A 13796-nucleotide genomic window follows, 5' to 3' on the forward strand; every position below is an offset into this window, starting at 1 on the left:
GTGAGGAAATAAAAAGCCACTTTTTCTGCCTGGTCTACATAATTACACCCCCTGCTCCTTGAAAATCACTTACATGTTACTTGCATATGAAAAACAAATACCAAAAATATGTAATTTTGTTTTGTTTAGTTGTTTAAAAAAAATCTTACAGAGCCCTGTCAGAAGTTACATTAGAGTAAATGAAAATAAAACATGAATAAAATACAATAATGTAATCTTTACTCTCTGTTCACACACTAGTGGCGACAGAGCTTCCATGCAAGGTGTGGCATGCCATGGGGACTAACTTGGGGGCATGTTTCATGGCCAGGGGTTAACCAAATACCATTCACTACTTTATACAAAAACTGTTGTTTTCCATTTAATGTGACAATTTTATGTTTGGGCAGCACAATAGTGCAGTGCTTACCACAGCAAGGAAGTTCTGGATTTCTACTTCCTGTTCAGCCAGAGCCTTTCAGTGTTGAATTAGCATGTTCTCCCTGTACCGGCACAGTTTTCGCTTATGTACTCCAGGTCATCCACAGTCCTAAGCCATGCATGTTGAGTTGATTGGTGATTCTAAATTGTATGCAAGCAGTTTGTGGTTGTGTACCCTTTGGTAAACCTTATTTGGGTAGGTGGTTTGGAATGTGGATGAAGCTGTTGAAAGATGGCAGCAGAAATCAACATGGCACTTTTTTTTTCTTTTTTCTTTTTCTTTGCTTTCCCTACCATTTTCTTTCTGTTGTCAAAATTGGACCTTGTGTGGTAGTTACTGCTGAGTAACTGCTTTATTAATAGTATATTTAAAAAAACAAACACAATAAAAAAATAGATTTGGGTTGTGGATGAACATTTTTAACCAATAGCTTAAAAAATGACAAACTAAATATTGAGAACACAGTGCTGAAAATAGGAAATGTTCCACAAGGTAACCTTTTGGATAGCATCCATTATGTATGTGTTTTTCAATGAAAGGGTGACAAAACTGGATATTATGCGGCACATTTTCAAGGTCAACCTATTCCATCTATATCTATCATTTTTAGCAATGCTGTATGGGTACATGTCATGCTTGCATGGGTGTGTCATGCTTGCAGTGGGTTTCCTGCTGGTGATGTTCTACTGTTCTTTTTTTCCCTTTGAAGAGCAGATAGTGGTGGTTCACACACACAAAGCACTGTGGCGCCCAGAGCACAGCAACTACATGTAATTTATTTTAACTATGATTAATATCTATTGATTATTTTCAGTCAGTCCATCAATAGTTTCAACTTTTATATCAGTGCCCTCATACAAATTAATTTGTCTGCACACCCACCTTCAGTGTTGGTTTTTTTTTATGACATTATCTGACCCTAATCTTTGCATTTTCATGTTATTTTTATCTTATTTTTGACCATTTGATAAACACAAATGTCAGAAACATTTAAAGTGCTATTTGTAGTCTTGATTCTTATCATTTTTGTGCTGGTGATTTTATTTTACTATAGTCTAAAATCTCTTTTGTGAGGGACCAAACATGTTTGTAGGTAAGAAAAACCCTTCTGGGGTTATTTGTTGTTGTGTTTTGTTTGTTTTAGTACATTGTGCAGATGACATGTGGCACAGTTTGTGGCCACCTGAAAATAATACTGGCATTTTGCAATATTTCATATAGGGGTTACAACCCATCATTGTTTGAGTGATGCTGTAAATCTAATGTGTGTAGTGTTGTGTCTGAGGAGGTGCATAAATATCATGACAGCTGCAGAGTGAGGAGCAGGAACCACTGGAGGGGTCTGGGCCCTGACAGAATGAGGCAGGACTGAGGTGACAGTGAAGAGGATTCACAGCGATAGCTGACCCCTTTATTTCTGACCTTTAAGTTAGAGAAGCTACAAGAACACTTCTTTCTTTCTTTGTTCTTGTTTTTGTTGTTGTTGTTTAGTTTTTTTTCCCCCTCTTTCGCCGGTCTTGGCTTGGTATTAACGCTCTATTGGACCAATTATTCTGACTCACAGAGGAAGCTGTTGTCTGGAGGTCATTACCTGAGATGATTCTATTTAAGAGATAACTTTGGCTACAGTGTGATTCACTGCTTCTTTCCATTTAAGCCCCCCCCCCCCCCCTTTTTTTTTTCTGCTTTTTCCGTTTGGTTTGTAGCTAAATTGGTAACAGATGAATCAGTCTTCCTGTCAATGTTTAAGCCTAGCTAATGGCTTATGTACTTAGCTGTTGGCTGTGCTGATGGATATATGTTCTTTTTCTGTTCATTACTCCTTTTCATTAGACCTGCCATTTAATGTTTCTGTGCTCTTTGTGCTTATGTTCTTGTGTTTTGATGGATTTTAGGTCTGTTCGTAACCTAACAGATTGTAGGGAATTAGTATCAGTCCTTGGTACAGACGTCTTGCTGTGCAGTTTCTGTTAGAAAGCCTGCCAAGGAACCATCCAACCTTTTGGGAAATGTATATAATAGCTGCTTAATTCAAGACAAAGTAGCACATTTGAGAGAAGGCTTTGAAAGAACACTGAATGAAGAAATTGCTTTCACTTGTAGTCTGTGCAGATGCAGTCTTGTCAGTTTTCCATTTTTAACATGAGATGAGCTTTAAACATGAGAAGTCGACTTTGGTCAAGTGTAATACTCAGTATTAAATGGTAGATACAAAAACTGAAGCGGGGACATAGCCATGAGTCTGTGGTCTGCTTGTGGCTGTGTCTCATGCGTGGGCTACTGTTACTGTGGGATAGTGAGACCTCACTCCCAATTCAGCTGTCTCTAGTGTCGGCCAGACACAGGAGACAGGGCCTTGAATATGTGCCTCTCATAAGTTGCCAGAGGGCTTGAGATGTTGTGACAAAAATGCAACCCACTCTGCTTGTCTCCTGGTCAGCCACTGAATCATCTGTGAAGATGAAGGTGAGCCCACTATTTGTCAACTATTGTGAGGGGGTGAACAGTGCGTGACTCAGCAGTGTTTAGGACACTTTCCTCTAAGCTAGTAAGATGAACCACCATCACTGCTGCACCAGTATTCAGAAGAGACACAAGTACTAGTTAAGCATAGGCACAGTATTTCTGAGCTGAGAAAAAATATCCAGTTATCAGTGCAGATGATTTTCCTATTTGCCATCTGTGTATTTTGAAACCAGATACCAGAACAAGGGCTGGATCAGTTTGTAAAAATGTACACTCACCAACTAACATCCTGTAATTGACAAGCCGTTAGCCAAAGGTTAAATAGTAATAAGTTAAAAAGAAAAAAACACGACACTATTGTTTCAACATCACAACCACTAAGCCCCTGTTTTGTTGTGTTGTAATCTTATTTAGTCACTGCTTACCAAATGCCTTCCCTGTAAATTTTTTAAAAACTGCACCCCATTGTCAAATGTGTAGGCTATAAAAAAAAGAAAATATTACTGTGACTTCATAACCCTGGATTAAGTAAAGGTTTGGCCATGTTTTAAGAGACTACAAAGCTTTTGCAATAAACTGGCTGACAGACCTGTGGCATCATTCATCTTCCCCCTGCTACTGATGTGAAGAGACCCACTGCTTGACAGTTACTGCTGGTTGGAAGCTGACTCTTGGTTTTCACTTCACTGTCTACAAGCATTCGCCTTTGCGTCCTTTTTAAGATGCACAGGAAATCAGGCTTTGCCTTTCTGTAACTAGCATTTATGGTGTTAACAATTTGGTGATAAGTTATATGGAGCTCATTACCTGCTGTGGTTTAAGAGGGCACAAGATGACTGCTGGCAGAGAGTTTGCAGACATCTGCAAGTTTTTGTTCTGCTTGCTTAACAGGTTTTTGATTAATTGCTTTCCTCTAGTTCTAGATTTTCTTGTACTTATGGCGAATGGGCATTGTTGGTGAGCTTCATTCTTTCCACTCTGGCCTTTGCTTTGAAGTATCTGCTGTGTGTGAAGAGCTTTGGCGCACCCTCATGCAGACATACAATGACACTTGACACACATTGCAGTGGTTACTGAAATAATTACAGCATTTTATCAAAACATGCTTTCAAATGCAAAAGCAAATTGCATGTTGACAACTACAGTTGATAAAGGTGTGGAAGGAAGTAATAACTAGATTTGTAGAAAAAAAAAGCTTTTTTGTTATTATGCACTAAAATGCCATAAGTAGTTTTTGTAGCAGAGATTCTGCCCCCTTTTTGACGACACTGAATTTGGCCGTTATGTCAGGGAAATAGGTGAAGCCAATCTTAGTCAATGGCCCCATTCGGAAATATGAAGACAAATCCCTTGGGTGATGTAATATGATACATTGTGCTCTTTAGGTATCTTGAGACAGTATTTTTTTTAAAAACAAAACAAAAAACAACCCAACAACAAAATGCATAAATATGTAGCAGGGTTTCTAAGGTAAATTTAAACTTTTAACTTTGGTTGTTTTTTGTTTTTGGTAGAAATCTAGAAGAAAACATGGGCAGTGGAAAAGAATAACACATGGATTTTAATGTGGCCAAAACTGTGAAACTACCTGGGCTTTCAACTGACCAAATAGTGACCAAGCTAGAAAATCTCAGCTAGGAAACAGACTTTGAGTCCAAGGACTGTTTTGATAGTGGAACAAAGTGCCTTCGCTTTAATGAGAGATTGCTTTGGAAGCAGTACACTCAGCACAGCACTTCACAAGTGTGGGCTATGTGGTAAAGTAGCCAGATGGAAAGTGCTCCTGAGTAGGGGAGAAAAAAACAAGCCAAAAGTAACAGGGCTGTGCATTACTTGCCTAGCACTAGTTTCACTGTCAAGCATGGTGGTAGAAGCATGGCAGTGATTTTCCTAAATATGTGATAAGAAAAGATGAGAGCCAGCTATTGAAAATCTCTCTTGACTATCATTATGCTGTTGACATCCTTTTTTTATTTGTAACTATGCACTCATTTCCCAGCCATTGTTGGAATTGGTTGAAAATTGACTCCAAACTATACGCAGCCCAGAACCTTTCCAGAAATGTAACTACATCTCAGAATGACGTAGTAAAGGATTTCCAGGCCCTATAAACATGGCAACTTGATTTCAACAACAAAATGTGCTATATTGTAATTGTGTTGAGCTATTATTGCTTTGCAGTAGCTTCAGTTAAAAAGACTATTTTAAATTTATTAGCTCCAGCTGGATTGAAATGCACATAGAATCTCTGGACAGTAACAGTTGACCCAGTAGTATTTGGAGGTGGAATAAAAGAGTGATGGAAAGATGTAAAACATGTGGGATATGTTAGATTTGTATTGTTGATTGTCATTTATGCTTAGAAATATTTACTTATATATGCTTAGAGTTTTGTAATTAGTTGTAGATTGGTAGAGGTTTTGATCCTTGATAGTCTGCAAACTTTGTGTGTATTGGACAGCACTTTGGGAGCATGAGAGGTCATACCGTGTCTTATTGTTTTATGGTAGGATTAACGTAGTTGCGTCTGTTCTAGTCTGAGTGCTTTTCTGTTTAGATGACCTGCTGGACTTCCTTACCGGGGGGGTCTAGTCTACCCTCTTCCTGACCAAGGATGTTTGACCCTTTGATCAGCAGTCCACACACACACACACACACACACACACACACACACACACACAGGCAAGGTACTCTTTGTGTGTATGTAGACGTCATATGTTAATGAACTTATGCATATTCATGTAACCTCAATAAAAGAACAGTGGTACGGGAGAACGGACGAGACCAACTGGAGTCAAGCGGTTGTCCGGTTCTCTCCCGTGCACGAGAAACATGAAGAAGCTTGCCTACTTGTGTCTTGCTTTGCAGTGTAATTATATTGTCTTCAACGTTCCAGCGGATGGGTTCAAGCTACAAACCTATCAGGATATACTGTCATTTATTTTCAGTTGATTATTATTTGTAGGGATGTCATGATACCAGAAATTTAGTACATCGTATGAATAGAATTACATGGTTTTAGTACCAAAGAAAATGATCTTTGCATAGAATTACACTCCTTTATTTAAAAAGTCATTTCAAATCGTTGAGACTATGGCAGTCAGTAATTTAAAATGTTATCATTATATTGTGTTTACCATAGCTGGAGAGTAGCCTAATGTTACAGTTACATAGTGAGAATAGTCAAATCTTCAAGTCAGGCTGTCAAAATAAAAAAGAGGAAGAGAGAAAATCCAAATCAGCTTAAGAAACAAACTGTACTGTAATTTATTTGGGATTTTTGCAAAACGGTGATCCCAACAGTGCACCCATTTAAATAGAATGCATCATTATTTTGCTCTGATAGTACTGCTGGTATAATAGTTAAGTTGATCAGGTATAAATTGCCTTTGTCTGCATATAGAAGTCACTGGTGAATTACTTGAATTTTTTTGTTTTTCTTATTGTCTGCATACCAGCATTTCAGTTCAGTTAGCTAATTGCTCAATTCTTATTATTGGCCAATTAACTTTTTAAATATGTAGATTTTGAAAGGTAAAAGTCTTGAATTCACAAATTTCAAACACCAATTATCCCCTCCACTGAATTGTGAAATATTCATATGTAGTTTGAAAACGACAATAAAAAAAAAAAGGTTGTCTGTTTTTTGTGCACTGTAATATAAATATATACTTGTATTTTTTTTTTAATTGAAGTACAGATTAATATAGGTCAAAACCATTTAAAAGCTATTACTGTATATCATTTTATATAATGACTTAATGCAAAGCTCAAACACCCTGTCAGTCAGTAGTGTTTGGTCAGTATTGATGTGTGTTTAGAAAGGGATGATCTGATATCCTCGTGTTGGTGTTGTTCCCAGACCATCATGAAAATGTTGTTCCAGGTTCAACATTGCAAGTGACCAATCACATTGTTGTGACGTTATTCCTTTGCGCGCCAAGCCATTCGTGCATTTATGAAATTCCAATGTTGCAAGGACAATATCAATTCTGCTTACTGTTTATTAAAGGGTTACGGTTAGGGTTAGGGTCAGGGTCTGTTGATCGGCGGACAGAGGCGGTTTGACGCAGCTTAACTACAGTTTTTTGTTTTACGCCGGTTTTTCCCGAAGTCGCAAAAGTATGACGTCACAACATTCTGATTGGTCACTTGCAATGTTGATCCTGGAACAACATTTAGTATGATGATCTGGGAACAACACCAACACGAGGATATCAGATCAACCGTTTAGAAATATGATGAGGCATAAAGTAGAGAAATGAAAACTAATTAACTTTGTAAACAAGATGCCAGTGGAAGCTGTTGTGTAAATGAGATGTATGAATCTGTATGACTGACTGTGTGCTTTGGTAATGCTTTGTAGTTGCTCTAATACATATAACAGATTATCCTCTCTAAATTAATGGCACAGAGAAGAAGACGGTTATTTACAACAGTATGAAAACCTCTTTAAATTATTTTATTTTTCAGGGTTTTTTCCCCCCCCCTATCCCCTTATGTAACGTTTCCAGGGTATCCTGGAGGGTGGAGAATCATTAAATTGGTTTGAATCATCATTGCACACGCAAGTGTATGCCATCAGCTGCAGGGAGACTGCGTTAGTTCCTGGCTAGTTCCGACACTGGCAGGATTTTTCCCTGTGTCATTTGGCTCCTGCTTCCTGTCCACCCAGCTGCTATCTCGCATCAACACACAGTAAACAATTAAGAGGAACAAATAGTGAGAAACCTGAACTCTGAGTCACCAACGGCAGAAAAACGTCAGAGCTAACAGCCACAAACACACAGAACAGCCCCATTCTCCTGGGTAATAAAACACCGCAGTGGCCACCTGTGTGACAGCGTGTGCGTACTGATCCTCAATCTCTTTGCATAGGGCTCATACTTGGATGCAGATCTTTATAGCAGTGAGAACAAGATATACTGCTTAACCTTTGGACACACTGGTTATATAAATTTGTGGCAGCTTAACTGAATTGTGTTGTTCCCTGTTGTGAATGTAACTGGGAAACCATTGCACATTACAGTGCTTAGTCATCTGTGTGAAAAGTAACCTTTGCAGCATCCTAGCACTTCTTCAGAGTCTGTCTACTTACAAATAAAGTCATCACGCTGTTGGTCTTTACTGCATCTGGACATTTAATACAGACAGCCAGCTTGGGTTGGAGATGGGCACAGAGGTTTTTGGAGCCAAGCAGTGACGTTGTGGATCTTTCTGCTTTGTTTTTTAAAAATAACTTTCTCCTTAATCTTTGTTGTTCTGCCATTGTCTGTGGTAGCACCTAGGCTGTGCTCAAATTATTAATTAATTCACTTGCACACTCATTCAATCACTATATAGTGTTGGCTGTATTGTAGGCTCACTAGGACATAACTGGAGACAATTGTTTATACATTTCAGACACTACATGTATGTACTGCTGCTGAGATTGTAGACCATGCGCACCTCAAACTTGCAACTAAAAAAGTAAAGTATGATGGAAACTGCAGGTGTAACTGCGTTATTATATAATAATAATAATAATAATACACTAATTATGAAAGAAAATTACCATTTCAAGTTGCAAATTGCAAATATTTCATAAGTAATCTACTTAAGTATGTATCACAAATGTATGTACAGTTTAGACTGAGCATTTAAAGTCTTGAATATGGCTCTCCTGTTTAAATCTGGCACCCAATGGGTGGGTAATATTTACAGTTGTATTTTTGAATGGCAAGACAAAGTTTTTGAATTCCCTGCTTATTTACTGAGTAGTACATTATATGGTCAGGCAGATATAGTCCTGCAAAAGCTTTCAAATTTGGCACGCTGATTGGGGCTAAATCGGGATCTTACAGACTTGGACACCCGTAAATGATCAGAACATAAGGTATTGTATTGTTATTGCTCGGATTTGGGCATCTTCACAGCATTCTTGCGCCATATTTTATTTTCATTCAACATCCCATTTTGAAAAAGCGTCACTGGACCTCTGGTTAACTGCTGAACTGCTTGAACCTGTCATTGCTGTTTGCAGCTATATTTGACAGTAGGATTTTAAGTTAAGCTTTACATCTGAGCTTCCTGGGGATGTAAGAGCTATGTTTGTGCATGACACGTGGCACTATCAAAAGAGGAACTTGTCTTATCTGAAAGTGATTTATCTTTTATGGTGTCGTTCCCCCGCCCCATTCTGCAAAGTCAGTTTATGCATTAAAAATGTTAGATGTAGTTATTCTCAAACTAGTAGTTTTTTTTTTTGTTTTTTTTTTTCTGCTTCTTGTATATGTGGCAGGTTCTAAGGTCTCAAAAAAACGCACCAAATCCATTTGCTTGTTTCACTAATGGCAAGATGATGTTTTCAGTTTTGTTTTATTTTGTTTTAAATTCAGAGGATGATGAAGGATAAATTATTACAGATGAATAAGTAGATTTTGCCTTTTTGCGCTGTAGTGACTCTCCACTTAGTAAGCAGTTGTCCATAATTATTTTGTGTGGACACACAATAATGTCTACAAATTGCATGGTTGAATGACTGCAATATTTTAGATTAAAAAAATTAAAGGCAAGTGAAATCAAGCTGAAGGTTCACTATTCATATTTCACTTTGTGCTTTAGTCCATAACTGCCTGCAGGAAAAGGAAAAAGAATAAAGAAAAAAAAAATCCATAATTCAAAGAGTGTCAGCCTAATGATTATATCCATTTCTTTTTAGTGTGTGTGAACTGCATAAACTAAAGTTTACCTTTTGAAGTGTTTTTTATTTGATTTTGATGTTTTACAGTCAGATTGTGTGATTTTTGTTTTGTGGAAGAGTTTGTTGTACTCTTTGTTCAGCAGTGTCAGTGACGCAGAATATTGGGTAACTTGACATACGCTGATCAAGTGATCAGCACTGTCGCTTTAAGGAACGATCCATTTGGAGTAAATGAGGACAGATGTTAGTAAAGCACTGAGTACTTGCAAGCTGTGTGCGTTGTGTCACTATACAAATAATCTCTCGGTTTTGTTTCATTTTTGCTGCTTTCTGATCTTTAAAGACAGCACAAATGACACGAGGCTGGAATTGTCACAAATGCAGGAGCTCTGCAGTTGAACTCCTACCACCTCATCTCCGCTCAAATTGATCGGAGTATTAAGAGGATGTACGGCATGTTGCTCTGTGAATGGGAGAGAGAGACAGGGAGAGTATGAGGGGGAGGGAGAGAAGGGAGGGCGAGGGAAAGGGACTGTAGCGTAGTCGTATATGTCAGCCTCAGAAGCTGCGTGGGTCGCTCAGCTCCCTCACGCCATTGTTGTTGTTGTGAAAAAGAGAGAACAAAGGACTCCCCATGCTGTGGACCCCTTATACCTTTGCCGGCTCAGCTGTGCCATGATCACACCCTGATGGAATGCTCTTGAAATTAACCATATTAAGGAGCACAGCAGGCGTTAACTGAGCTGGCACGCAGTCAGTCACAGAGTCAAGAAGGGAACTGGAGAGGGAACTGAGGCATCATCTAAAGTCCTCCTTATTTTTGCTCCTGATTTCTTGGGCTCATCTGCCTCCTTTTCCGGAGAGTGGCTACTGCTGATAACGTTTCAATCCCTTCTGTGAAGGTTTGGCGTGGACATCGCTGTGGCTTATTTGTTGAAGGGGTTGCTGTGGATACTGACGGTAGGGAGGCTGCACTAGAGCCAGAGGCGAAAGTGAACAAGCCGCCTGCTGCAGAGAGAGACGCTGTTTGAGCAGATGCGGCTGAACCACGCTAAGCAAGCATGAGATTTATGAACTACTTTGTGTAAATGCTACGTCCAGTGCAAGAGACCGATCTCTATATTACTGCACTCCTCGCATCTTGTCAGTTTCTTCCTGGACTTTATGCAGGAGTTCATGGAAGTGGAGGATGTTAAAAGAAAACATCCAAGCCAGATGTGTTAGCATCGCAGGTCATGTGATTTCTCATGAGGGTTGGGTGAAATGGTGGAGGGTCTGATAGACCCTGGAGCATCTTTTCCTTTCTGTGACTGCGTGAACAGAGACGCTTGAATGAGAAAAAGCAATGCGGGCAACAGTAAGTAGCAGTCAAATCTTTCGCAAGCAAAATTTCCTTTGTTTGATTTTTATTGGCTGGCAGTGAATGTCACAGTATTGATTACAACAGTAATTTCCAGTGTAAAATTAAATGGGGGAGGAAATATCCTACAAAGCATATTTGCTTCAAATCAAAGAGAGTGTAAAACAAACATACACATGCAGCCGTCTCTGAAGTAGCGAGACTTTGATTCACTTAAACCTCCCTTGCCCCTCCCACCACCTCCATCATCTACGCTTGCTGCTGACGCTGCTTGTGTGGGTTTGTATGGACATATGAGGCTCTGTGTGGCAGGCAAAGGGCTCTTTCCTCTCCCTGCTGAGCACATGAATGGGAGCAGTGTCAGAGATGGAGGTGCTGATGATTTCAGTGCTTGAAGCGAACCATAGTCAAAGCCCTTTGCTAGAGGAGTGTAGATTCTATGACAGCGACTTCCACAAGAGTGAGGTAACTAGCTCCCACACACAGTGCCAGGCAACAAAAGCCTAGTTGCGCATGTTTCAGACTTTAAAAAGGCAAGTTAACGGAATAATCAGTTTGTGATCTTGATATTTTCATTTTCTAACCTAAGCTAACCTGTTATTTAATTGAAAGGAGAAAAATAATGATTGTTATAAACTTACAATAACACTTTGGATGCAGCTCTTAAAAGAAAGGTTATATTGTCAGAGACCTTGAAGGTGATTGGAAATGTCTTTACAGACCAAAGTGTGCTTTTTAGTTTGTGCTTTCTTGGTTGTTGTTTTTTTTGCTTTTTTTTTTTCTTCCTGGTCTTTTGTAAATGACATAAGCAGTGTGACTCATTGTCGGCTACGTAGCTGTGTCTTTTCTTAATCAACAAATTTGTCTTTCCTGTACATTTGATTTAGCTGTGGCGAGAAACTGTTTTCCAGCAAATTATATTTTATATTATCATATTGGTTTTTGTATTTTTTTTTTTTAATACTTTTTTTTTCTTTTTTACGATTGTGGTTTTTACCTTTTTGACTTTCCTGAATTATACCTTCTTTAGGGTATGAGACGGTTTAATTATTTTAAAGTTATTCATTAAGCATGGCACTTTTGTAGGTCATTCAGTATGCCTTCACTGAAATGAGAGTTTGAAACTCATATTTTTCTGTTTGTCATCTTGTTTGCTTTCTCACAGGTAATCCTGGTGCAAGTAAACCCAGGTGAGGCCTTTACTATTCGACGAGAGGATGGTCAGTTTCAGTGTATCACAGGTAAGAAGAAGCGTTGATCTTTTTAGTCTAAATTTTTATCTGTGTTGTCTAATATGACATAACGTTCAGTTAAGTCAGTCTTAACTTTTTTTTTTTTTCTTTTTTTTTTAACCTCACTGGATGTTTTTCACCCGTCTTTATTCATTAATGCATAGAGACAAAAAAAAAACAAAACGTATTTTCTCAGTTCTGTTTTTTGCCTTTAAAAATTAGTTCATACAATGTCATCTGTTAATCTATTTTTGGAATACAATAGTTTCCCCAGCATTTTAAAGAGATAATTAGGCGTTGTGTTTGACTATGTGTTTTCTGCATAGATAACACGGCAACAGTATTAGATCAAGGTTTAATTTTCATCATAACCTTGTACATATGAATACATATAAAATGTTAAAGCTTCAAACTCATTCATTTGCAGCAGAAATCATCAACAGCTAATGAAAAATAAGGCACCTGCATGACTGTCACTCAACTGAAGAGCCTTTTCTGGCATTTGGTAGAGAAGGCGTGGCTGTCAGATAATCATATTAATCTTCACTCTGCATCACGTTTACAAAGAGAAAATGAAAGTTGAAATGTTTAGATAAACTTAGCCTTGGGAAAACTAGAGACCTAGAGGGGAGTAGGACAAAGGGAGATTAAGTTGAGCCTAAAGTCAAAGTTGGGCTGGTAAATCTGATCATTCTACTTGTATGTTCGTCATTTAAGTCATGGTGGTTGGTAGTGGTACATTTAACTGCTTCATATCTTAAAGCATCCATAATATTTTCCACCGTTACGTATGTAAATGGGGTGGAAAAATTACTATAGGAGGGGTTGTATTGAATTACAGGGTTGCAGTAGTGTTAATAAAGTGCTTGATGAGTGCGGTTTTTTTTTTTTCTCAGGATATGGTAATCTGATTAACACAGATTCTGTTCTTGTCAGTTATTTCCTTTATGTGGAGTCATTCAGCTTGGTTTTTTCGCCTTGAAAGAGAGGAAGTTGGTGAGGATGCAGTGACGTATTTTTACTGAAAAAATATCAGAATGGTAGTCATGTGTCATAGCTCTCAGCTTGCTCAGTGCCATAATTGCACGTATAGTTTCAGTTACAACAGTGACTAGTTCAAAGAATGGCATATGACAAGATGTTTTTAAGACAAATATCTTTAAACGTGCTTAAAGGACAGATTCTTGTTCTGTAGTATGTGATGTACATGTGGTCATGCAAGCATTATTTAAGTGTGTTTTGTTTACTATAATCATTCCATCTGTCTGTAAAGTTAATAAGAGGCTTCAGCATTCTGAGACTGTTGAATCAAATGGGTATCTTCCAAAGGTACCGTGGTTTAAGTATGAAGTTCTTTATTTTCTTCATCTGGACACTGTTTTCCTTGTCAATATGGCAGCAAGAGGATAACATGAACAATTAGATGCCTACTGAAAAGCACAGTTAGTTTGGAAGGTATTCATTTGACTTGTCAAACTCAGACTGCTGAACGCTCCTATTACGTTTGCTGAACTTTAGAAGAGAGCTTTTTTTTTTTTAATTTTTTTATATTTAATCAAAGCCTTCAGACTTTGTCCCTCATCACTTGATTTACACATAAGGAAGAGACCTGTGACCATTGTAAACGGGAGCAGT

General features: G+C 38.3%; 1 protein-coding gene across 3 annotated transcripts in view; it reads left to right on the forward strand.

The window, feature by feature from the left end:
• Nucleotides 1–13796, forward strand: part of fndc3a (fibronectin type III domain containing 3A) — a 49006-nt gene that overhangs the window by 9032 nt on the left and 26178 nt on the right. For 2 of the 3 annotated variants that reach the window (XM_085430635.1, XM_085430636.1), the window contains exon 3: nt 12095–12170. In XM_085430635.1, coding sequence (XP_085286761.1) covers nt 12095–12170 — 76 coding nt within the window. Of the gene's footprint in view, nt 1–10164; nt 10927–12094; nt 12171–13796 lie in introns of those variants that run through there. The other variant, XM_085430637.1, reaches the window with a different exon arrangement.

The sequence above is a fragment of the Copadichromis virginalis genome, linkage group LG14 (genome assembly GCF_057382275.1).
Source record: "Copadichromis virginalis isolate Kocher_CV1m ecotype Utaka linkage group LG14, C_Virginalis_male_GT1.1, whole genome shotgun sequence".
Classification (NCBI taxonomy): Eukaryota; Metazoa; Chordata; class Actinopteri; order Cichliformes; family Cichlidae; genus Copadichromis; species Copadichromis virginalis.